Source organism: Lonchura striata, chromosome Z, assembly GCF_046129695.1.
Source record: "Lonchura striata isolate bLonStr1 chromosome Z, bLonStr1.mat, whole genome shotgun sequence".
Classification (NCBI taxonomy): domain Eukaryota; kingdom Metazoa; phylum Chordata; class Aves; order Passeriformes; family Estrildidae; genus Lonchura; species Lonchura striata.
Genome location: NC_134642.1, coordinates 41921689 through 41947904, shown reverse-complemented (window position 1 = coordinate 41947904; position 26216 = coordinate 41921689). Strand labels below are relative to the sequence as shown.

The following is a 26216-nucleotide window of genomic DNA, read 5'->3' as shown; positions in this document are numbered from 1 at the left end:
GATAGGAATTGTGTTTTATTTACACGTGCAGTGCCTTCCTAAATTACTCCAAGATTGATTACAGTGGCCCCTCCATTTTCCCACACCTCTTCAGTGACACAAATAAAGAAGAAAATCCAAATTTTGTTTCTAGTTTTTCTACAGCAGTACACAAAACCTGACAGCTCCCCTAGCTGACAGTATATATTTCCAGGCTCAGGACCTGTTACCCAGAATACCATCAGACTGCCCAGTAAAGAGACCATACACAGATGTAAGCATTGAACTGTGCTTCTGCAAAATTGCAGCATGGGCCAGAAATCTGTATCTTCCTTTAGTATTTATGCTATACCTAAAAGAATGGAGCTTGAGCTTCTAAACACTAACATGGTAAAAACAACCACACTAATTCTTTATAATCTGCTATTTCTGCTTGCACATGCTGCCTGGCCTACAAAAGGTTATGCATATAAAATTGTTAGGTTACAGTTATTATCTTGTTAGAAAGAACACTTTACGAGCATTTGAGGAATGAAAGGGCTTTTTTGTATTAATATTTCAGTAAAACTACAAGTGTGTAGTACTTTCTTCTGATGTATGAAAAACTAATTTCAATTCAGTAATGCAGCATAACTGCAACACCAAATCCCAACATGCCTCCAAAATCTTAAAGATATAAAATTAGGCCACAGTCAGAGCCTAACCCAATCTTCACTAGTTCAGCAGAGATCTTCCACTGCCTAAACAAGCTCTCTAATCATGGCTATGTCAAAATTTCTGCCTGTCAGATATTAATACTGATTAAATGTATTTTAAAATGTTCCCAACAAATATTGTCATTACAGAGGACCTCTCATTGACCTGTACTGCATACTTTCTACTGTTCTTCCAATCATTTTATTTTCTACCGACATTCTCTCTACAGCATACCACAAAAGCATAAAAGTCTTTTTTTTATTAAATTATCTCATCTTTGATGGACAGCTGAACTTGGAAAACTGAAGACACCTGCTGTGTAGCAAAGGCACATACTTACTCTTACTTATAGAATAAATTACAGAGTTTCTTCTAAGTTTGAGAGAAATATCAACTCTGGATACCCACAAAGCCCTCTTACCATGTGCTTACAGATATTCTTCACAATGGCTATTTCAGAAGCTTATCCTCTCAAAAAACAATAACCCGGATGAATTCTTCTTCTGGGAGTACCTAATGAGCCAGCATTATAGTTCACAAATATCAAAGAACATGGCTATGTCATCTCCCTGTTTCTACCCTTTGTCTTTTTCTCATTCTGCTCTTACATTCTCATTTCACCCATTTACTGTTAATCTCCAGGTAATAACTGCTGTAACAAACAAGTTACAATGCATGCTTTAGATAAATATTATGTAAACATCAGAAGTCTTCTGATTATCTTCAATCATTCTCAGTCTATATTGGCTTACCAAATAAAGTATTTGTCAACTGCTATGAGCCCTCTTCTCAATTGTGTCCTAAAACAAGCTTTAAAACCTAAGTTCATAAAAGAAATAAGGATTATGCTCCTCAAGTCGCTCTAACATACAGTATTTAGCAAGTCACTCAAGATCCTTCCATGCATTCTTCTTCAAAGAATACACCCAGTTCAGCAGACATGCTTCAAGATTACTTCCCATGCCCCTAACCTTTTAAAATAACTGACTGAAACAATGATGAAATGAACCTTACCAAGTGTTCAGTGGCAATTAGCTCTCTTCTTAGCCAGCACCTGTACCTGGTGCCAATCCTTTGGTTTCCATGAACAGGCACAGTTTGGGCACATTACTGCATCCTCAGTCTAATTAAATGTGAAAACCTACATGTCATCTGTTGTTCTGGGCCTTATTTAGGACCAAAATGAGAAGAGGTACTCAGAAGCAGCAACCTGAGGAGTCTAACACAACCCTGCTGGCATTTAAATGGTTTGCCATTTTGCATGAGCACTTCTTATGGCTATTTTACCTCAAAAATAGAAAACAGACAACAGACTTGATTCACCACTCTTACACCAGCCCAACTGTTCTTATTTCAATAGAGGACTTTGGTACAAAGGGAGTAATGCCATTATGAATCATGACAGTGCTTTGTTCTTGTGGTTTGTAAGCACAGAACTTGAAAAGCTTTACAAATGCTTGTGGGAAGCACTGTTGACCTCACTGTACAAACAGTGAGCTTGAGCACAGAAAGCTGAAGTAATTATCCAAAGGTCACAGAGCGAATCAGTAGCAGATGCAGGACAAGGAGCCACTTACATTCATTCCCAAATTCTGTTATCCCTCCTCACCTCTCCACCACTGCAAGGAAGTTATAAGTGTAAATCAATAACTGAGGTCACCAAAAACTTTCTGCATGCAGATTGCAGTTAGGTCACCCTCAAAGAAAGCAATGATAAAAGAGAAGGTGCTTAATGAATTTTTCAATGGTCCTCAAATAAGGATGCAGCAATCCAGGAGGAGGTGAGAAGACACTCACGCTGGAAGCCCTTTAACAAGGCTGCAGTGGCGAATCATTACTCCCAGAACACTGCTCAAGGAAATGTAATGCTGCCATCTTCCAAATGCTGGGTTATAAAACCTTTCACACATACAACATTTAAAACTGTGAATTACACCTGAGAATGTATTCAAAGTTCTAAAAGTATCAAGTCATGATAATGGTTATCTGTTTATAGGTCAGAAGGGCAGTAAATTATTGCAATGGAAAGTAGTAAAGCCACATTGTATCCAGTTGTGCTGTTTAACAGGAGATAGTGAAAAGTAGGTGATGCATGGAAACTTGAAATTTTTACAGCTCCTGCTTCAATCTATATTCACTTATATAAAGATGTCACATTTTTAAACATTTAAAAGTCAAATTGTCTGGAGAATAGAATCATATAAAATTTATTTTCAGAAACTGATATTTAGCCTACTGCTATCAGAGTTGATTGCTCTTATGTATAAGCTTTATTCAAGTTTCTACAGGTTTGAAAATACAAAGACTGACATTTCAGATCCCATACTCAAGTGTGTCATTAACCAGAAATTGAAATGGGAACATTTCCACTTTCTCAGAAATACTCAGTTTGTTAGGGTGGTAAGTGCATTAACTGTTTTTGAGGTTTTTGTGAAGCTACTAAATATGACTCTATTTCAACACAGACAGGAAGGGGGAGTCACAATGGCAAAATAAAAATCTTGAATTGGTTCCTTACCCAGCACAATATGCCCTGAGAATTTAATAGTTTCAAAGCTCTGCCAAAATAGATATTTGTAAGTGGCTAATAGCAGAAATGTTTTATTCTGTTTATGTCAAAGACACGTTTGTCAGGCACTGGACAGCCAGAAAAATCAGGGTCTAATTAGTTCAGTAAATTCCCCCAGTTTTATCCTTTCAGTCTACACTGAGTTATTACAGCATCAGAAATAAAATGTTACTAAGACAGCAATAAGGGAAATAAGATGTCAGAACTCTATTAACAATGGCATTTTCAGGAAGCAATGTAAATAGAAAATCAAATTTATGCAAGAAATATATATCAGTAAGTAATATTTAATTTAATCATGCTGCATTTATCTTCAAAGCAGCTTTCATATCCAACTGATTTTAAAAAAATGTTTCAACACATCAACATTGTCACTTCTTTGGAACAGTGACCATTATTCAGATTCAAATTCAGTTGCCTACCTAATACAAGAGGATATTGGTCTCCAATCCAAATACTACAGTTATACAAATAACAGTATGTGAGTAATAATTTATTCCACCCTCGACATTTAGCCAGCTCAGAAAGAACGTGTGACAGTTAAGCAGTTGCAAGATAAAAAGAACCGGAAAATGCCACATTCAACTGAAATGACAAGAAATATTTAGGTAGACAGAATGTAATAAATTTGGCAGACTTATGGGAGTTTAATTGCCCCTTTGTGGAAAGAGATAAATACATGTAAAAACTGTAAGTGTGAGGATCAGTTGCTGGGAGGAACAGCTTTCCGTTAGAGATGTCTAAATCTTCATTACTTGAATACGACCATCAGAGAAAAGAAATTTTCCCTATCCACAATGGTGATGGTTATGCTGGCAGCAGCAGCTCCCAGATTTGCACCTGGCACCAAGGGAACCGCGGCCTCCTGCCCCAGAGGTTTGTCACATGTACTCACAACTTACTGACCTTGCAACAGTTCACATCTGCTAGCACACACATTGAGATCTTTCCTACTTCAAACAGCACCTGCCACCCAAATAAGTGAGCTTATTGCTCCCAGATGTCCCCAAAATGAACTTTTTTGCTGCCCCCTACCACTGTGAAATAGTGCATCTTACTGTGATGGCTGGCAAGTTCCACGTTAGCTCTCACTCAAGTCATCCTGTCCATCAAACCATGATATGGAAAGATTCCTCACTAACATAGAGAGAAAAAAAAATGGTGATTACATCCAAAGTAAGAAAAGGGTTTTCCTAGATTTCTGAAACATAAAAAATTACCAGCCCTCCACTTTAACCACTTTACAGTGTTTCTGACATTTCTAAGTGTTTTTGTAATATCCTTAACCTTTTTATTTCATGTTTATTTTAACAGAAACTTTAACCTCTTAACTTCTATTTGGGAAGTGTTAAAAGGGGATAATGAACATCTCTATTTTTGCCCAGATCTGTTTGACAGCTATTTGTTCCCACACAGAAGTACTGACTTATGGGTCCAAAAGGTTGAAGACAAAATTAATAAGTATTTTGAGCATTACTTTTAATTTAAGAGAAGAGATTAGTTCATCATGTAAAGAGCCTTAATAGGCTCTGAAAATCAACAAGCCAGACCAGAAAAAAACATGCTCCTGGTTATTACTTAGGGTTATGCATTTCACATGCAATGTTGATCATCTTAGTGATGATCACATCTAATCATTCAGGAAAAAGTAAACGGAATATCTTCATATTTAATAAAAAATAACAAGGACTTCAGAAAGAAGATGCCCAGATTCATCTAAACTGAATCATCTGCTGCATTTGAGAACTTTCTGCAAGTGGCTCACAGTTTCACTCTTGCCATGTACACAGGGACCCAAGAGTGACTGACATTGCTGTCACTCATCATTAGAAAGAAGGAATCAGGAAGTAATTTTCCAATATGTACGTGTCCACTGACTTACTTGGTCTGACTGAAAGCACTGAAAGGGAGGGAAAAGCTGCAAGTTTTCCAATACTTTTTATTAAGCAAATCTCTAGTCCTCTACATTTACTTCTTAAATAAGCACACTATTATAACCACAGTTTTCAATAAACTTACAACAGGATTAATATAACAGACTATATATATTATATATAGATATTCTGTTATAATAGAATTAATCCTTCAATAAACTGATACTAAGAATGCAGAGAGGTATGTCTATATAATAGAGGACTCCAGTGTCTTCTTGTACTCTATTCATAGAAGGACGTACTGTCCATTTCAGATGTGATTCTTTTTACTTCTGATGAATAAACACGTCCATGAAATAGATCATATAATATGTGAATCTGTCTTGTATCATACAGCATTGGAGGGAGGAGTTTTCCCTATGCTGAGTACTTTTTTTTTCTAACCCAGCACAAGCAAAAAGACTAATTTTTTTTAAGAATTAACTTATGTGTGGAGAAGTCCCAGGCTAACTGAACTCTCCTTACATTATTTTACAACTAGATCTACAATTCAACTTTGCATTTACACTGCATTCTAAATTCACTGAGCTTACATCTTTAACAAATACTGGGCATCATCTCCTATTAAAGAGCAACAAACTAATCCAGAAAGCAATTAATTTGATAGCAATACAGTAACAGAACAGAATTCAATCCCAATTCATCTATTTGCCAGCTCTCACCTACCTGGGTAGACCACAGCAGCAGTCCCAACTGCACACTTGCATGTAGAATTTTCATAGTCAGCACAAGTCATGAAAAATATTAATCAAAATTTCTCATGACCCTTTAATGATATTTCCATGGGAAAAAAAATTGAAAAAAAATGGCCTAAATATTTAAAGACCTTTTTAAATGTATGTCTGAACTCTTATTTCTGCAAGTAAAAATGACTGCCTCCAGACCTACTCCTGCCTCTGACTTTACCTCAAGCTTGGAATCTACAGTAAGGGCATAAGAGAATGTTTCAAAAGGCTGACATCAGCTGATGAACCAGAATATTCAAGTTATAAATAGATAAATAAATAAATCTGGGACTTATTTCTGCGTTAAGGTTTAGAAAAAAATGAAAATACTATAGTCACACAACCAAACAGATTATTATATTCAAAGCTTGTTTATATATGTATCAGTTCAATGGGGAATGCTGAACTTGTGCTGATGTGCTGATGCTCCAGCCATAGGTTTTTTTGTTCAACAGTTGCTAAACATGTGTTTGCTAATAAGGAGGCTACTTAAAAGTCAGTCTGTGTATTCATTCACATGATGTTTGCATATGCACCCAGGAATCCAGGAAGCACCCAGGTGGCTTTCTGCACTGACAGCACTGGTCAGAAACAAGTCCTTCCCACATGTATGGTGATACCACAACACCACTCTGCATCCCAAGTCCTCTATCCCTCTCAACATCAAAACCTCCAGAGACCCCAGGGAACCGTGCTCACACTTAATGCAGAAGTTACAGCTAAACATAATCATTCCGTCTCCTTCAACCCCATACTAAATGTGCACACTCATTACATAAGGGACACAGTAAAATACACCAAAACCACAAATGACGAGGAGTCCCAGAGCTGAAAAAGTTCTGAAGGATAAGCATTCAAAAAGAAGCCACATTAAATGCATAATGTTGCACTTCATGTGAGGGGCATAGGGATCTCTGGAAAAGAATCTCTCCCTCCACAGCTGTCACTTAACATTCAGATGAGTGACTTCAGTTGCTCACAGGCAACTAGCTTTGCAGTCCTGTGCTCTTACTTAATGAGACAAGTTCTCTATTAAAGTTTTCAGTCTCATTTTCTGTAACCATGAACATAAATGGCTCCTGACTAAAATTATGTTCTCAATATGACTGTGAATTAAAGCTTATCTGTTCAGGTTTAAAAGTGACAGCCTGCAAGATTAAGTCCTTGACCTATCACAGAAGAGACCAAGGTTCTTACACTCACACAACCATTAAAGTTGGAAAAGACTTCTAAGATCACAAAGCCCAATCATTAATCCAGCAGTGCCTGCTCACCACCAAACTATGTCCCCAGCTGCCACATTTACAAATCTTCTAAATGCTTGCAGGTCTGGTAACTCTACCACTTCCCTGGACAGCCTGTTCTAATGATTGACCACTGTTTCATTGGAGAAATTTTCTCATATCCAATTTAAACCTGTCCTGGCACAACCTGAGGTCATTTTCTATTGTTCTGACACTTGTTACCTGGAATCAGAGACTGACCCACACCTGGCTACACTCTCCTTTCAGGTCATTGCAGAGTGTGAGAAGGCCCTCCCTGAGTCTCCCTTTCTCCACGCTGAGTGCCTGCAGTTGCCTCAGCCATTCCTCCCACACTCGTGCTTCAGACCCTTCCCCAGCTCCATTTCCTTCTCTGGACACACTCTAGCCCCCTCAGTGTCCTTCCTGCTGTGAGGAAACAAAGCTGAACACAAGATTCCAGCTGTGGCCTCACCAGTGCCCCCAGCACAGGGGGATGGCCACTGCCCGGCTCCTGCTGGCCACTGCCCGGCTCCTGCTGGCCACACCATTGCTGACACAAGCCCGGTGCCATTGGCCTTCTTGGCCACCTGGGCACACTCCAGCTCGTGTCCAGCCCTTGAAAACCTGCACCCCCAGGTCCTCTCCCATCCAGCAGTTTGCCAGACACGCTGTCCCAGCCTGGAGCTGCAGGCGGTTCCTGTGACCCAAGGGCAGGACCCAGCACTTGGCCTTGTTGAACCTCACACAACTGGCCCTGGCCCGTGGATCCAGAAGACAGTGCAGATCCTTCCGCAGGGCCTTCCTGCCCTCCAGCAGAACAGCACTCACGCCCAACTTGGTGCTGTCCTCAAACTGACTAAAGGAGCTCTTGGATTCCCTCACTCAGATCATCAATAAAGTTAAAAAACAGTACAATACAGAGCCCTGGGGGAGACCACTAGGGACCAGCTGCCTGCTGCAAGGAATTCCACTCACCAGCACTCTCTGGGCCAGGCCAACAGCCAGTTATTTTTCTCCAGTCAGCATTGCACCCATCCAAACTATGAAAAACCAGTTTATCCAGGAGAATGTTGCAGAAGACAGAGTCAAAAGCTTTACAAAATTACAGGTAGACACCAGCTCCAGCCTAATCCACCAAGCAGGTCTTTTTTGTGAAAACTCTTCTTAAGTTTTAGAGCAGAGATATTAATCAGATGCATCATACAACTAAGGTACTGATGTTCATGACTCAGTTTCTGAGAGCAAAAAAGGAGTTTCTGAAATTACACACCAGAAAACAGAAGACATCCTGAGTGTTTTTCTGGTCTGCTCCTGTCAATAGAATTGCTACCACTGATGTAGAACAGATGGGGAAAGATTTAACATGGAATTAAATGCATCTATTAAAGATTAATGAGAAATTACTTTATTTCAAGGCAGAGATCAACTTCAAGGTAATCCAGACTTCCAAGAGAGGTCAGAGGATATAATTTGCTTTCCCATACTCTAAATCTTAGTAACTCCATCACCCTGAGAGCCCATGCCTTTGTGTGGGTAGCTTTGAACACTTATATTTCAGATTGACCATTTTCTTGCATAGACAGGAAAAACTCATGTATCCCTTTTTCCATTGATGGTACTGTGAAGAATCTTTGGCACATAATAGCACTGAATGTCTACACGATCTGTTTCCACTCATGCTCCAAAATCTGAAATTATACAAAGTTTCAAAATAAAGAGCAATGCGTGTTACTGTAACTTAGAGGAACATGCCAGACATTTTCTAGAATTTGCCATAAATAGTAACAAAAAATGTTATGCAATGATATTTAATGCTTTCACTGGATCAGAGACAGGCAATCATACTGCTATAAACTAAAAATCACATGCAACATGTATGTAGATGTGCAATAAATGGTGTAGATGCCTGGTCTGTGCTCATGCCACCTCACCAGTTCCACTCTGCTTATATAAGGAGATGAGTGCAGCTGTCTCAAGAAATTTGTCCTGTAGTGGATAAAATCCTGGAAGGAGACTCCTTACAAATTTCAAATGGCAAACTGTGCATCAGAAGAACTTTAAGTTCAAACTTTTTTGCAGCTCAAAATGAAAAACTCAAGCTAAATCTTAGGGTATTCAGAAGTAACCCAAAGAGATATTTCTGCAGGCAATCATCCTGGTACAGACAGATAACGAATTCCCACCTTCTTAGCTGAAAGAAAATTACACCCTTGGCTCTCATGAAAAATCTTTCTGCCGTACAAAGACCAACCTTTAGTGCCCTGAACTGATAATCACCTGGTTTTCATTAAATAAAGACACTTCCAATTAAACAACCTGATCAACACACAAAAATGCATGCTTTGCAGGCAAGAAATGGCAAGCACTTCATCTTTCAATATAGTAATTACTTATATCACACTATCTGTAATCTACAGTGATGAATAAAGGTATTTCGATTATGAAATCCTACAAGATTTACTGACTGTATTCATTTCAACAGAAAGAAATGGCAACTCAAAGTGTTTGGATTTTCAGAAACAGGATTCCAAGCCAATCAAAACTGGATTGGCCCAGAAACATTTTCACTTTTTACCAAAATATGTTCTCACAGGATATTCCCCCGCTTTAAAGGCTGGTGAAGAGAGAATACACAACAGTCAAAGAAAAATTCAAGTTGGACAGGAACAATGCTAGTTATCTGGTCTACTTTGCACCAAAACAAGGCAAGCTTCAAAGTACATTAGGTTCCTGGTTCAGCTGGGCTTTGAAAGCTTACAGGGTTGATTTTCCTGAAGTTCAGGAATGTAATGTTAGTCACAACATGAAGGACATGCCACACTTGGAGGAAGACAAGCCTAGGAACTGGGAACCAGAGAATCAAGGATATACGTACACAAGAAACTGATTTTCAAAAGTCTCAAGTTTTGAAAAAGGCTAAATACTCCTGAATCAAAGGGCACACACATAGGTCAAATGAACTACGTAAAAGTAGTGACAGCATATGGCTAGGCAGCTGGTATGCTTGCACTCCTAATGACTGCCAGGTAAACAGGTAACTCTACAAAGTGATGGATAAAAGAGATGTTTACTTCCTCAAGGCCTGTAGCATAACACAAAACCTTTGATGGCAAGTTAATTCATATGCAGCCTTGAATCCACTTCAAAATGAGAGGAAGCAGGTAAGTATGGCCACAATTCACTCTCCCAAGAGCCACTACAACGTTAGACAGGAGAAACTGTAATATGAGACCTAAGAGTTTGCAAAGTGCTTCTCAAGGACAGGCAGCTCTGGTGCAAATTTGAATTTTCGTGTAAATCCAGAGGTTATGTTTCACAAGTGTAACAGTATCATCAGAAGCCTACAAAACCAAGAGGATATTTTGATCTCAGAGAATGGAAAGGAAGGCACTGTCTTCTTTCTGTCTTCTTTATCCTCCAACAGAAAAATATACACCAGACATGACTGTTCACCCAAGGAAAAAATTTCTATAGGAGGGACAGTTTTTAAAGCTAAATGGATGAACCTGAAAGAGGCATATTCGAAGAAAACAAAAGGAAAATGAAAATATCTTAAAAGAGACTAGAGACAAGGCTGATTAAAGACTGTAGAACAAAGAGATGGTGAATTGGCACAGATCTCAGTTAAGCAGTGAAATGAGTGAACTGAGAGTGAAGTGCTTATCACGAAGAATACAGTGTCATTCACATCAAGAAAACAGACTGGGCAAGCCAAACAGTTCTACTGTGGCACACATTCCAGGAGATTGAGTGTGGGTGGAATTCTGTTGTGAATGCTAGCAACACACAGGTATTTCAATACTGATATTTCCTTTTTGCTTAAATATTTATATCCATCTCCATTCCTGTTCGATGTTAACATTTTTTAGAAAAGACAAGTAAATTAACTATGACCTAGTATCTTAGAGGTAAAAGGCAAAAAAACATTCTTTTTCTTCATGCTATTACAAGGTAGTCTATTCCAGACCACCCTATGTTTCAAATATCACTGCTAATCACTTTGAACACCCATGAAAAAGCACCTGAACCTTTTACTGACATTCTCAGTAAAAAAAAAAAAAAAAAAAAAGAGAAAGAATGTGGATAAAAACATTATCTCATTTTTACAGATAAGAGATGCACAGAGAGAGATCAGAGGATTTGCAGAAAGTAACACAGATAAGGCAAGGCTATTCCTGACAGTTACTCATGCAAAACTGTCTCTGTCTGGCCTTGCAAAATTATTCCAATACCCTTGAGTCTCTAGTCAAATTAGTTCTTTATTTATTATCCCAGTTTTCAAGTATCTTTCAGATGGACTCATTCATTGTTCCCATACAGCTGGGTAAACAGACAAAGTCAATCCTATGATGAAGGTTTACCTTATAGCATTAAAAACTCTTCACATATGTGGGATTTTTCTTTTTTCTTTAAGCAAGCTAAGAATGTGTTTAAAGGTGACCTGTGCTGAAAAAATATGTAACTGGGGAAGTCTAGGGACAATCACAAAGGAAAGGCTTTTGAAGATTGGCATGTTTCAATACCTTTCTCAAAGGAAGAAATTAATAAAACAAATAAGGACTTTCTGAGGCTTTAGTATGTAATCATCCTTATTAAGACAAAAAAAAAAAAAAAAGGACAAGAATCTTAATTACCAATATCAAAAGAAAGTAAGGCTTATTAGTTTTTGCAGAAAAAGGCTTTTTTTGGACTTTACTGTGAAGTGATACAACTACATTCAACAATTTTTAAGAAGTGATTAAGGAGAAACAGCAACATAATAAAAGAAGGGTTTTTTTTAAAAAAGGCCTTCCCAAAAGTCAGCTTTGTTAGGATGTTACCATATGCCCAAAGCAGACCATATCTTTCAGGATGCTTACATGGTGCTTAGCATTGAACAATACCTCATTCCTTATGAAGGCCACTGGTAAATCCTAAAAGACGGGGCAGACATCAGAACACAGGGGGAGATGAGAGATGATACACCGTTGAAAATAAATTCTTGATATTCCTTTCCATCTATAATCCCACTTCATACCCATGCTTCTTCTACACAGGGAAGAACTGAAGCCTTACACATACACACACACCAGAATCTTTGTGAACCAAGGGAATTAGCAGATGTGTTCATAATCTTCCATAAATAAGAAACAGCAGTCAGCTGCACTTGTAAATTCAAAGATTAATATTAATAAGCAGTGCTAAGACTACAGGTATTATATTTCCTTAAGGTTATACAGCTCAAGAACCCCAATTCTGCAGAAACTTAGCTGTCCGTTCAACTTTTGTGCCTCAAGTCCTACCCTATACTGCAGAACATCTACAGATTCATCAGCCAGAATGTGCCAAATCAAACTGGAGTCTTGCCACTGTTTGAGATGGCAGTGAAGTAGTGAGTATATATAAACTAGGTCAGACATGATTACCTAGAACAAGGGCAATTTTCTTCACATGTCTGTGTAAAGATTCTGAAAATGGCTAAGACTGAATTTCTGGGTGCTGCAGATATAGCCAAAAACCATTTTTGATAAAAAAGTTTAACTACATTTTACTATGAATGATACTTTCCATTAACAGCAAGGCAGAAGCCTATTTTTCAGAAGACCTCTTTCTTTACCGAAGTGCTATATCTCTGAATCTGAGTCAACTTTAGTGACCACTTTAATATTCACTTTACAATTAATGCTTCTTTTTAGGGGTTGGTAGAAGGTAAACCAATTTCAGTTCAGCTTCTAGGTATTGAACTTATTATAAAAAGTTATGTACTTAAAACTCCTATAATGAAACCACAGGCATCATGAGATATTAACCTAGAGTTAATGCTGAGAAGGCCAGTTTGAGTAATTCAATTCATGTCACCTTAAGTATCTTTTCAAATTGAACTAACTTTATCTCACAAAAAAAAGGAAGTTCCATGTTCCAGTTACTGATTATTGACTCCATGAGAGTTCTGACTTAAATCGTCTTATCACCATCTTCCTAGCCATTTTATTTCACTACTACCAGGATGCTTCTTTACACTTTGAGAGCTGATTTTCATTATAAAGAAGCAATATTAGCTAAGAGGAAAACCTGGTTTCAGAGTTACTACTATTGTTTGGTGATACTAAACAAGGCAAGAATAAAAGCACCAAAGCATCTGCATTAGTTCAGTACAGCTACAAACCAGGGTCACACTTCAGCCACATACACACAGCTACTACAGTCATTTACATACTATAGAACTCCACCTCTTTTTACAACAATACCATCGATATTTGGTAAATTGCTGTTCTCTTGACCTGTTAATTGTCTTATTCTGACAGAAAACCCAGCATTTAAACACTGAAAGGAGATGTTTCCAAACACCTATCTAAGCCCAAGGGAAAGTAACAGCTTATGATCCAAATTATGGTATGATAAGAACGAGGGAGACAGGCAGGTATTAAGACACAGATGCAGCACTAGAAATTACTCAAAACTAACAAGAAAAAGGGGGGGAAATAACAGAAACAAGAAAGAACAGCTCAAAATGGGCAGAACAAAGAAGTGCTTCATTATGGAGTACAGCTGTGCAGTCTAGTGTTTCTGCAAGAGATAGGAAAAATTGGAACAACATCACACATAGAAACACAGAGATCCCGGTAAAGTCAGCAGTGCTCTGTAATAGGAAACACTGATTATGTCTCCTAGACAGTTCTAAGAAGAGAAAACTATATGGCAAGCTACCTATCTTGCTTTAAACCCAGACATATCCAAGATTTCCTTAACCCGGAGAAAATCAAGTAAAAAGGAAAAGATTTCAAATGGATTTGGATTCAAACAAAACTCAAAGACTTCCATTATCCTAACATTTCAATAAAATTGCTCTTGTCAAAGTCCACCTTAAAACAGAAAGGGAGAGCTTTCAGAGGAGCAGAAGGAACTGGCAGGGGCAGTACTTGTAGCAAGAGGAAAGTGTTCTGGGCCTGTCCTCTTCCAAATCTTCCCCTTAAAAATCCATCCCTGCTGTGCTCCCCTTCTGTAGACCCCATCAGGCAGACAGAATAATGCCAACCTGAGCTACTGTATTAAGACAGCACTCAAAGAGAACAAAAAAAAACAAAACACTCGAAGAGGGGCCCATCAGGACTTTAAGAGCTCACAGCTCAGGTATTAAAATATGTATGAAAATAACACAGAAGTCCCATGAAGAAGCAGCCCAGTGGCCCTCCTTGGGTTTTGAAAGCTATCCCTTGAAGGAGTGCATGAGAGAAAGAATGGACAGAGTGGAGCAGTCCGCTCACCTCTTCAGTTTCTGCGATGAGAAACACAGCAGCACAAAGTGCTTGTTTGGGTGAAAAATGGTAACAATTTATAAAGCCAAATGCAAAGAACAAGAAAATTGAAGAGGAAGGCTAGAAACATCAGAAACATTTTGCAGGCTATAAAAAAAATATATATTTTGACAGATTTTTATCTGTGCCTACAATGCTTTGCACGCAAGAAGAGGACTAGGATAATTTCAGACCTGCTTGGCTGGAGTTGTAGAGTATGTAATCATAAATGAAAAGTCAAGGCAAACCTCGATATAATATCTGAATTTGCATTTGTGGACAAAAGTACCTGTAAGTATAGAGAAAAGAAATAATGGAACCAAAGATGAGCTTGATAGAACTTTGCACATGAAACCAGAAAACTATTTGAAAGAAATCACTATTTGATAGAGTGATTAGGAAGACAGAAGAAGAGGAAAGTGGATTGTTGAAATAATTTGATAGTCAGTGGGTTGAAGGTTTCCTATTATCTGCTTCCATGACTTTGTCCTGTAGATGTGATAACACTGGATCACTCAATAATAAGGGCTAACCTATGATAGGATAAATGTATTTGAAGTTGAAAGGCTAGAAATGAAGCATTCAGGGCAAAAACTGAAAGAAGGATTGGCATCACCCAAAACACAGCTACCACAATGCCTTTGGACTACATGGACTCCTCTGGACTATTTTCCACAGAGATTCCCAGCAAGTTGCATGCCATACAAACAGCAACACAGACATCATCCATTCTTGGAGGATATTCTTGTTTTGAATTCAATGCCTTCGCAAAAATGGAGGGCAGATATAACCACAAAACAATGAAAATGAAATGTTTATAAACGTTAAAAGCCTGACAAATAGCTAAATGTCCAACAATGTTGGATCAAAAAAAAAAAAAAAAAGCTAAAAAAAACCTAAAAACCAAATCATCAGGACAAAAAAAAAAAAAACAAAACAAAACAAAAAAAAGCATTCCTGATGCCAACAAAGTCAGAGAGTATTGCTACCTGCTTCCTGAGAGAATTGGAAGACATCTTCCTGCACAGTCTCCAGTCTCCTGTAAGTATCTGCCTGTCTCCTGTCTCTTAGTCTCTTATCTGCCTGTATAATTCTCACAGCAGGGAATCACTGAGATGCCAGAATCAGACCTCCTTTTGGATACCCTGTGCTGATGACTTCACTTCTAGCACTGTGATAAAGAAGCCTTTAAGACTGTTCCAGCAGAAGAAGGGCTCAAGGGCATAACCTCTTACAAAAAAGCATGGTCTTAGATAGGATGGGTTCTGGAGATCTATCTACAGATGGAAGCTGCTACCAGGGAACAGCAAGCAAGGACATGAGGTAGAGCACTTGCATAGGCAGTCTTCTCTTCCAGGGTATAATGCCATCAGCAGGGATGCAAACCAAGCACCTGGCTTCCAGGGGAAAATCTCAAGCAACCACATTCTCAAGGCTTTGGGCGCCTACATACAAGAAACATTTTACCATTTCATTTAAGACATATCACTAGTCAACATTTTCTAGTTTTACCTGCATATAGAACTACAGGTCTCCTATAAATAGTTTAAATCAGATGAGCTGCTTTACAGACTTGAGAAAGGTCTTATTGACCAAATGCATCATCTGGAATGCCCTTTTCAATCACCAAAAGCCACAGTGAAAATGTAAAAGGCTATATCAACAGTGACTGCAATTATTTTCCTGTTTAAATAACAGAACAGAAAACATAACAGCATCTTAACTTCTTCTTCGGCAAAGGTGTGGGTTCCCATGATTCCTACTCCATTATAACATGGTCAATTAACTTCACCTTCTACTGACCCCAAAATTTGTTGGGATTTTTCTCTTTAATTTCCTGCAATCCATGTATTAAGGCAAGGACTCATGGGAAACCAATCACAAAATAGCATTCAACACCATATGATGTTTTATAATACACTCACAGTCTCAAAAAGATGTTTTGACTAGGTAATTTAAATAAAAAAGAGAAGGCAAAAAAAGAGCTTACCTTCTGCTCCTTTTCCTTTGCAGCACTGAGTTCAGAAAGGGAGTGTGATAGTTTTTCTTGCTGCTCAGCTAGGTACTTCTGATAAAGACTCAGAAGTTCTTGGCATTCTCTGTACTGCTGCTGCAGAGGTGAGACATCAGAAGTTAAGGGAAAAACACTCTTTAGCGAACAGTTATAGCCAAATATATACCAACTTACTCTGTGTAAATCTGGTTTAGATCCATAACAGTTCAATTTAAAAACAGATACCATGTGTTTGAGTAGTGCCTAATGATGATAAATCTGCCTAGATATGAATGTTCAAGTACAGTGTTCTTCTTTACTCAGAGTGGAAAAAGAAGAATTGAATGAAATTCTTTTACCACTGGAAAAGGGACAGCAGCAGGAGGCAGGTGACGACATTGTTTCAGCTGGAACAGTTACAACCCTCTTATTCGTATTCAGCAAACCCAGCCATTACCAATGTTTATTTATAAATAAATAAATAGCCGGCCAAGTAAGTAAATAGTCCATTTTAAAGCACAGACATCAATTCACAAGCCCACATACCCAAATCCAATCTCTTTGCTTGAGTGCCAATGGCTCAAAACCCCACAGCCACAGATGCAGTGCTACAGGCCTTTTACAGACCAGCAATAATTTTTGGACAGTAATCTGGAGAAGCAGCAACTGTGGTGTTTGCAAGGATATTAGCAACAGTGTCCTGTCTTGCTTGCAGCATTGAAATTCCAACAGGAGATAAATCTGCTCTTCACCTGTCATTGTGTAATTCCCTCCCTTGCTCATGTAGCATGGTAAACCATTTACGCTGCCCTCTCTCCCCCCTCACTTTTAATTATGCATGCAGATGGGATAAGGGCTCGCTGTCCAAAGAGATTACTCTGAATAAATACTTTAATAACAAGTCACTGCAATTAAGGTAGGGAACAAAAACTTCTTCAATCTTTAAAACGGTGTTGAGTTACAGATTTCCTTAACATTTTTATGATCTAATCATTGCTTCTGGGCAAATTCATGTTGCAATCACTTTTGCCAATCACAGCTGCATAAATAACTCACTGCTTTGTTATTCCCTGTTATGACCCTAAGGGTTTTTTTTGGTTCGGTTTTGTCGCCTTCCCTCTCTCCCCACCTCCTTTCTTCTTATTCTTTTGCAGGAGGGATGGTCTTGCCAGGGCTTCATTTCTGTTGTTGTTTGGTTGGTTTTCTTTCCTTTAAATAAAAGGCTACCAAGAGAATAAGCAAAACATTTTAGGAAGGAATGGAAGGTTAATAAACCCCAATGCTGAAATCAATCTCACAACACCTTTGCTCAGAACCTAGAAATATGGGAGGGTACAAACAATGGTCTTAACAAGCTAATTGCTTTCCAGAGCCAGCCTGCCTGAAGCTGGAGCTGTTTTACATTTCAGTTCATTTCGTCAGAGAGCACCAAAAGGCTGAAGTGATTTGTGGTGGTCTCAGGAGTCTCTGCCAGCTATGATGTATATAAAAGGAATTTTTTATTCCAGTTGTAACCATAGGCAGTAATGTTTATAGTAGGTGAACATATTAGCCTGGACGCAGGGCATGAATTTTACTCTAGCAAAAGCCAGTTCATTTATACAGCCTAAGAGTTAAATGTCAGTATTTGAAGACAAATTATAGGGAAATTCATTTAAACCCATGTTATGTGGCAGAATATAAAAACAGACAGTCCTATCTATCTTTATCAATTTTTTACAGCCCTCTTAATTCACTTTGCTTCCAGCAACCCCTTCCCCACAAAACATATTTTGCCCTCTCCACCCTCCAGCGAGCACACTGCTGGCACCACAAACGAGCACCCTAAACAGCCTTGGGGCACACGAATGATGACCAGGCACCCATCCTCACTCTTGCCACAGTGCTAGTATCAGTCCTGCTGGAAAGCCAGGCAAGACTGCACGCATTCCCAGGCTTTACAGACTGTGGAGCCCTCACGGTACACACAATGCCACCACCTCCTGCATGTGGCTGCCAAATTCATTTAAAATACAGTTTAAAACAGGACAAGCAAAATTAATGTCAGCGAAGTATGCAAGCAAATCCTGATTGTCCAAAGGTCAGTGATGTGATCATGAGTGGGAAGGGCAATGGCTCACGTGAGGCTGAATGGCAGCCGAGATGTCTCTGAAATACTTGTGAGATTTGGTCAGCCACAGTAAAACTCACTGTATTAGAAGATTAAAACCTTGTTCACTCACACAATCACTCTACATTAAGTGAAGTAGTGTTACAGCCACCACAGAGTAAGAGTTTAAAGCCCTGCTTTGCTTACTTAAGTAAACATGAATCTTTGAATATGAAAAAAGAGTTCACTTGTTTGAGACACATAGCTGAAAGTATGGCAATTCTCAAAAATGTGCTGGTACATTTATTGTAGAATATCTTCTTAAGAAAAAAAAAGCCTTAATATTAGATCTTACTCTCTCATTCTATTGAATTTTTTGCTAAAAGCAGCAAGATTATCTCCTTTGTTCTCCTACAAATTAGCCAGATAATACACAACACTGTCACAAAAATATTGAAGTCATTCAGATATAACAAGATCATGCATCTGCTAAGGCAATACAGTCTTTGGACAGACATGCACATTATAACTATTTTCATAATCTGCTACTAAAAAAAAATTCTAAGGTTGAAAAAACAGTATAGAAGTCCTAAAGAATTTCATTCCCAAAAAAAAAAAAAAAAGTAATATACCTAAATAGACATATTTGGTAACTCTTCATGTATTCAGGAGCACAAATATTGAATTTGCAAGATGTTAGTTACCAGGGAGAAGTGGTACTTGGCATTTCACTAAAAGGTAGTTTTATGTCCAAGAAATACACATTTGAATGTATTCGAGAAATACTTTTTATGCAGTTTATTAGTAAAGTATCGAGGTTGCATGTGGAGGGGGGGAAAACAAAAAAAAATAGAAATGCAAAGGTTAGGATTTCAATAGCCACATTTACATGTAATACTGCAAGTGCTACAAATTTTAGAGAATAAATTAGTTAATTTTTTCACTAAATGTAAGTCAAAGAATTAAGAGCTCATTTATGGCTCTTATGAGATAATAACCCCACTGGAGACAGTTGGCTGTGAGAGGAGGGGCTGCCAGCACACAGTGGTTACAGACACACTCACAGAAGCCAGGAATGGATGTCCAGGGAGCCATGCAGGGAACAAAGAGCTTTTCCTTAGGGTGAAGCTCTACAAGAAGGCACAGCCAACCTAATATTCTACTGATTCCAAAGATGCTCTTCCACCCACTTCTCCCATCCACACCACCTCTGCTGCCCCCCAGATGTCTCACTCCAGGCCTCAGCAAACTGTCCCAGCGAAGCAAAAGGACAACCAAGCACAAGATCTGACATCAGACATGAAGAGGGAGTGGAGCTGGGAGCAGTGGACATCTCTCCCAGCAACAGTCACCTGTCTGGGTGTGTTTATCCACCTTGCAAAGTAACAACCCCTTCCTTCAGTTCCACTCTTAATTCTCAGGCTATTAAGTCTGCTCCATTAAGGCTACCTGATATTAAAGCCACTTCAACTTACAGCTTACTCCTTGCTGAAATACTGTCAGCCTCCCACGGGCTGAAGTAGGAAAAAGAAAATGTACAGTTTCTGCTTCCCCAGAAACTGTGAGGAGAAAGGCCAGTCTCTAGCACACCCAGTGACTCCCTTCATTGTTCCCAATCCACTGTTTCCACTGGCACTTTGAGTAGAAGTGAAGCCCAGATTAAAATCTGAAATATTTTAGTTCAGAGCATATCTACCTCAGAAGTTCTAGAATTCCACACATCAGCCTCCACATGCTTGTGCAAGCAATGTTCATGCTACAGTAATTCAAACAACTACTGGTCTCTTCAGGTCCAGGTTTCCAAATGAAGCCAACATCATGTTGGTCCATGAGGACTATTTACCAAAATTCTCTTTTCTTATATCACTTTTTGTAAGAGGGGAAAAAGGGAACCAAATCAGAAGATAGAGAATCTTCTCCTTAGAAAGAAGATTTCTTTGGGGGGGCCTTTATAATTTAAGAATAAATGTTTCATTTTATCTTACTTTATTAAAATAAAAAAAAAAAATTAAAGCAGCTTCCAGTCACAGCAAACTGAGTCTGGAAAAAATTCTTCTAGAAGCTACTAGCAAGACAAGAGAACACAGCTAATGAGATTCTTTGCAATCAATCTAATAACAAAGGCCTTCCTGTATTTTCAGAATGTTTGAGAGAACTCACCACTTAGTGACACTTTCCTCACTGGTTTGCCAAGAGCATTTTTGGGACAGGCAGCAGTTCTATTTCCCTTTTTACACATGGGAAAACTGTATCACGGGGAGTTTTTGGGCATCTGTGAGCACACAGCTGCAGCCCAGCAGCCCCGCACTCCCCAAGCCAGCTCCAGGACATGTGTCTTGCAGCTGCAGGGTAAACTAGCACAGCTCAGGCACAAGACTAACAGACCAGATTCATCTTGCACCTTATTAGCTCAGAGTCTGAGTTTGCCTGCATTCACCCATGCAGAAAAGCCCTAATAGACCTCCCAAGCACCAAACAAGATGCCCAGCGATGACTCATTCATGTAGTCCCTGACTGTAGCTTCAGCTTGGACTGTCCTTTTACTCAGAGCTGCATTCTCTAATCCATGGCCAGAACAGAACACAGGAGCTAAAACTCCCTCATCAGTCACCAGATGCTGCAGTCCCATCAGCCCCATATCCAACAGAAGACTCTCTATAGACTCAGAGCTATTACAGAGATATGCAAAGATGAATAAAGCAATCAAAGGAAAGAAAAAGTCAAACACAAAAATTGGATTGAAATTTAAATCAGACAGCATTAACTTGAACTCTGTGGTAGAGATACAAGAAACTTTCTGTGATGTGATGAAGAAAGTTTTTTGACATGTACTCACAACCAAGTAGCCACAAAGCACTGGTCTTTTTAAATTCCTGCTTAAGGACATGTAGCTAGAAACCTGACTAGTTATCATCATGTTGCCAGTTTCAGCAGACTCAACTCTTTTCACTGCCTCAGGTAGTCCCTTGAAAACAAATGTTGTGAGAAAAACTAGACCAGGAAGGAGATGCTGCAGAAATGCCACTGACAGTGGGTGGACAAAGCTACGCTAAGTTCTGAGAGGTCTTCAGTCTCGCAAGAAAAATCTCAGATAAACTGCAGGCAGATGTGAGCTTGTCTGCATTCTCTCTAAGCAGATGTGTGCGTCAGACCCATTCAAGGAGCCATGCACAGTCCCAGCAGCACAGCATCAAGCACAACATGCCTGATCCAATTTACCTTGCTTTGATGTTTTTGTGGGGTTTGTCTGGGGTTGGGTTTTTTCTGGCAGTAACAGCAATACTACAGTACTTCCAAAATGCCTCTGGCCCATGCCTGCACGTGAAGAATGTCACAGCAAGCTCACAGCTGTTTAATAGACACACCACTGCATCAATAACTGCGGCACCATGTACTACTACATTTCACTGTACAGTCAGTAGCCCAAAAACTACTTTAAAGAATGCTGCAAGAGTAAGAAAGCATTTCACCAAACTCAGGCAAAGGCTAAAACCCATGCTACTGGGTCTCCAAACAGTGCTATCCCTGTAACTACAACTAAGGATCAACCTACATCTAAGTACTTTGGCTCCTAAGGGAACCAAATTTATAGAGTCTGCAGAGCTACAAAGACCCACAATAGACTAATGGCGAATTTCACTACAAGTGTGTTCAGCTAGAAGTGGACCACCACTTTTTTTCATGCATCACCCAAGCCTAATTTTTTTTCAGTATTTTGACACATAAAGCAATGGGGTTTATTTTCTGCCTTAATTTTTGCATATCAATAGGAGAGAGATATGGTGCCTTTTGGGAAAGAAGCAATATGTATGTCATTCTGATTTCCACCTGCAGGCTTTTTTCTCCCTAACCAAAGAAAGGATTAAAATACTGCAGCTTCAACTACTTACATATGAAAAATCACATGAATAAAAATAAACTGCTGATATTAATGAATTAACATCTAAAAGGAACACTTAAAAATATAAACTAAGATATTCTAAGCTCTTTTCTTTAGCATTTAACAATTACATACTTCATTGGAAGCTGACCCACATTTAATTTTAAAATACTACCTGGATTTCATACATACAGTTTGGTGCTTTGACAATTTCATCTCAGAAGAGCAACAGGACTCCATTTTAGATATCCCACTATCCAGGCACAGATCAAAGTCAACCCTAACATGTTTCTTCTGCCTTAAAATTAAGAGAAATAAAATAAGTGGTTTGACTCTATGTGAATCATTGTTCTGCGAAGGGGTAGAGACTAGTAACTTCTATGAAGGTTTATTATCTAAACTTGAAGTTGCTGCAAAGACTGAAGGTAATAAAATGTTTTATGAACAACTTCACTTTGCTCGTTCTTATATAACTGAGTTTATGTGGACTCCCTGGCACAGTGATGCTAAGAACCTGTAGGGAACTTTCTGCACATCCACTTTTCAATGTATTAAAGAAATCATCTGGTGAGAGTCTGAACCTTATGAGCCTTCAATTCAAAACACAATTTCCTTTTGATCCAAATGCCTTAGGAAGCAGAATTCTGAAAACATTATAAAGAAGCAAGTCACATACAATAAGACAGAGTGATCTCCAATCTGAAGCCCAACAGTTACATTTTAATTTAGACTTGAATATTTTAATGTTGTTATCCAGTCAGTAAATTAACTCAGGATGCAAGAATAAAAGGGGAAGTTGCATAGGGAAAAAGGTCACAAGGTCCACAAAAGTTAAGAACTTCACTTCTGTTCGAAGCATCAGCATTATGTTGTTGAATGCCACAGCCATCATATAAAGGAATTGCTTAATACGTTCCCATTCTGTTTGAAGGGAAATTAAATTTACATTCTTTGGGAATATGATATTGTAATTAGTTCATGACTTGATTACACTTTGAAGTGAGCCGAGACTGCATATGGTGCATACAAATTAGTTAAGTTATGGTTATCTACCTACCGAAAAGCTACTGAGGTTAAGAAAGTTAGGGACAAAGCCAGGGCAGCCCTTTGGAGCTTTCAAGAAGCACACAAAAACATGAAATTCCAGTCTAGTCTCTGGACTCCCAGATATCAGGTGGAAACAGCAACAACAAACACAATTTCCTAAACAGCTGAAGAGTTATTTTCAAAAAGTATTTTCTACCTATAGCACCTGTAGAGCCACTGGTAAAACTGATCCCAAAGAAAAAGCATTAAAAAAATACAAGATTTCCTACCCTGGTTAAATTCACCACTATGATTTATCCTAGTACTTGTAATTTTGTAATCTATTTTATAGACAGCCCAAATTTTATATTATCTACCAAGACACTCTGTTCCACACAGATGATGAAATTCCCAAGTTCACTTTAACACTCCCAAAATATTGAGATGCACAATGCAAATATAGTGCATCTAAAATTGGCCAAAGAAGAAGATAGCCCATATGATTTGATGAGAGCAAGGAAAGCATTTAAACCTAAAACTAATTCCTAATATAGCAGATGAACTCAGAGAAGTCTCTAACACACTTTCAAAATGCAAAAGCACTTTAGGGTACAGGATTTGATCCTACGTATTGATATGCACAGGATATGCCAATCAAACTGGACAGCTTATCTGCCATGTTCTCTGGTTCAAAGGTGGGTAAGGACAAAAATATCACACACTGTATGCTGTATGCCAGCAGATGTGCCTGGATCGATAAATGCAAATACCATCTCAGAGCTCGCATTTTCTATTCCAAGTGGAAAGCACATATCTAGCCTTATCTTCATTAATACAAAACAATACTTACAAGCAAAGGAAAAAAATAAATCAAATATTTATTTTACAGACTGGCTCTTTTAACAACTTTCTTTTAGTGAAAAGTAAGGAAGAACATAACACACAAAACATAAATCATGCTGCTACATATCCTGGCAAAAATATGCATTTTCGTAATAATGAACATAGGGGCTCTAATGAGGGGAAAAACTAAGAACCTGAATACACAAAATACAAACCCCACAGTTGTAACAAGATACTGATCCTGGCATGGGCCATGAAAATTTCTACTTTTAGCTTAAGAACTGTAATGGCAGGAGATTTTCCTCAGTGGCAAGAAGGAATTTGTTCAAAATATACTTGCTTCTTTCAGCGGAGCTCTGCCAATGACTATAGTGACTTTCAGAATTTAAAGACTTCCTTTGGCATTTGTTTAAACGGCACAGCTACCCAGCCTCTTCCACTGGAAACTGTGAAGGAACTGGTTACTTATGTATTTGTCTACCCGCCAGTAAATGCACCATGCATTTTTTATGGAAGAAAGGAGCCTGGAGATTCAGACATACACAATTTCTGTGCGAAACAGTCCCAGCACCTGAGAACAACTCCACACGTTTCATCTTGTACAAAAGAAAATAATCATAACATGCGCTGTGTGAGGACATAAAGCCAAAAGGAGGCATTGCACCTATCACCATCCACAAAAAACCAACGCTATTTTTCCTTCTACATATTTAGAGCACAAAATTAAACAAATAAAACGAACACTGCATAATTTAGATTTCATTTTGTATCAAATTGCTCATAATTGTAACCATAAAATGATAATATTGTGCCATATGTGCATCTGCAGAGCCGGCAGCGGCGCTGACCGGCCCCGGCCGCGCCAAAAGTGGGGCTGTGGCGCCACCGTGTGCCCGCTCCGGGAATTGCCGCTGCCCGGCCCACGCTGCGCACCCGGCCAAATGCTCGGGGTTCATTTTCTTACCGAAAAGCATCGCTTTGCAACCTGAAAATGCTACTTGCAATCCTCCGGCTACTCTTCTTCCTCAAATTGCACTCTGCACCACCCGCAGAGTGAGTCACGACTTTATATGAAACGTCTAAACCTGGGAACGTTTGCTGGTTTAGTTGCAGGTCTTTGTGAGAATTAAAAAAATTTTTGCAGTAGCCACAGTTACCGTTTACACAAAGCCATTTGTCATCTCAGTACTACTCGATATTAAAACACACATGTTCCTTACTCTAATTTGACAATGGAGCTCCTGGCAGAAGCCCAAGGAGAAATAAGGTGGGAATTGAGGTATCTGAGAAAGGATGGTCAGCCTCTTATGTTTAGACACAGCAAGAGGAATTATTTAACAGGATAAATGTGAGCTCAGAGTCAGAAGCGTGGAGAAAAGGGGACGGAAGAGGCAAAAGAGAAATGGAATGTAAAAGCTGAATTTACTGAGATCAGAGCTACAGCACCTCCATCTCAATTAAAGAACATGCATAGTAAATCAAAAAGCATTCCCTGCAAAGCAGGGAATGAGAATGTAAAATCACAAACATCAACTTGTTTCATAACTAAGCTAATCAGGTTTGGTCTTGGTTACTAGCAGAATGGGGATCACCTGAGAATACACAACAGTGTCTGTCTTGTTGCTTCCTTGCAGGAAACAATCGATCGTCGCTTTTAATTTTATATATTTGATATCTCTCACTGAACCTTTTCCTTGCCCTTAAACAGGAATAATGTTGAAAGGAGAAAGGCACTCTCCTTCAGCCCAGCTCCCACCATGAGAAAGTCCTAGTTTGTGTCCTTACTGGAAAGGAAACCTGGATGTTAGGGGATGGTTTTGTTTGCTGCTTCCTAACACAGTTGCCACTCTGTATCTTCCACAGTGGGCATCAGGCTTGGGTATTTAAACTTTCTGATTTCCTCTTTTAAAACCAGAACATAATCAGACAGCACCATGCAGATTTTAGTCTGACTACAGGCAAAT

General features: G+C 38.9%; 1 protein-coding gene across 3 annotated transcripts in view; it reads right to left on the bottom strand.

Annotated features, from left to right (window-relative positions):
• The window catches only part of KIAA1328 (KIAA1328 ortholog), a 170566-nt gene that overhangs the window by 86267 nt on the left and 58083 nt on the right, over positions 1-26216 (bottom strand). For all 3 annotated transcript variants that reach the window (XM_021538939.3, XM_021538941.3, XM_021538943.3), the window contains one exon: positions 16412-16539. In XM_021538939.3, the coding sequence (XP_021394614.2) occupies positions 16412-16539 (128 nt within the window). The remainder of the gene's footprint in view (positions 1-16411; positions 16540-26216) is intronic.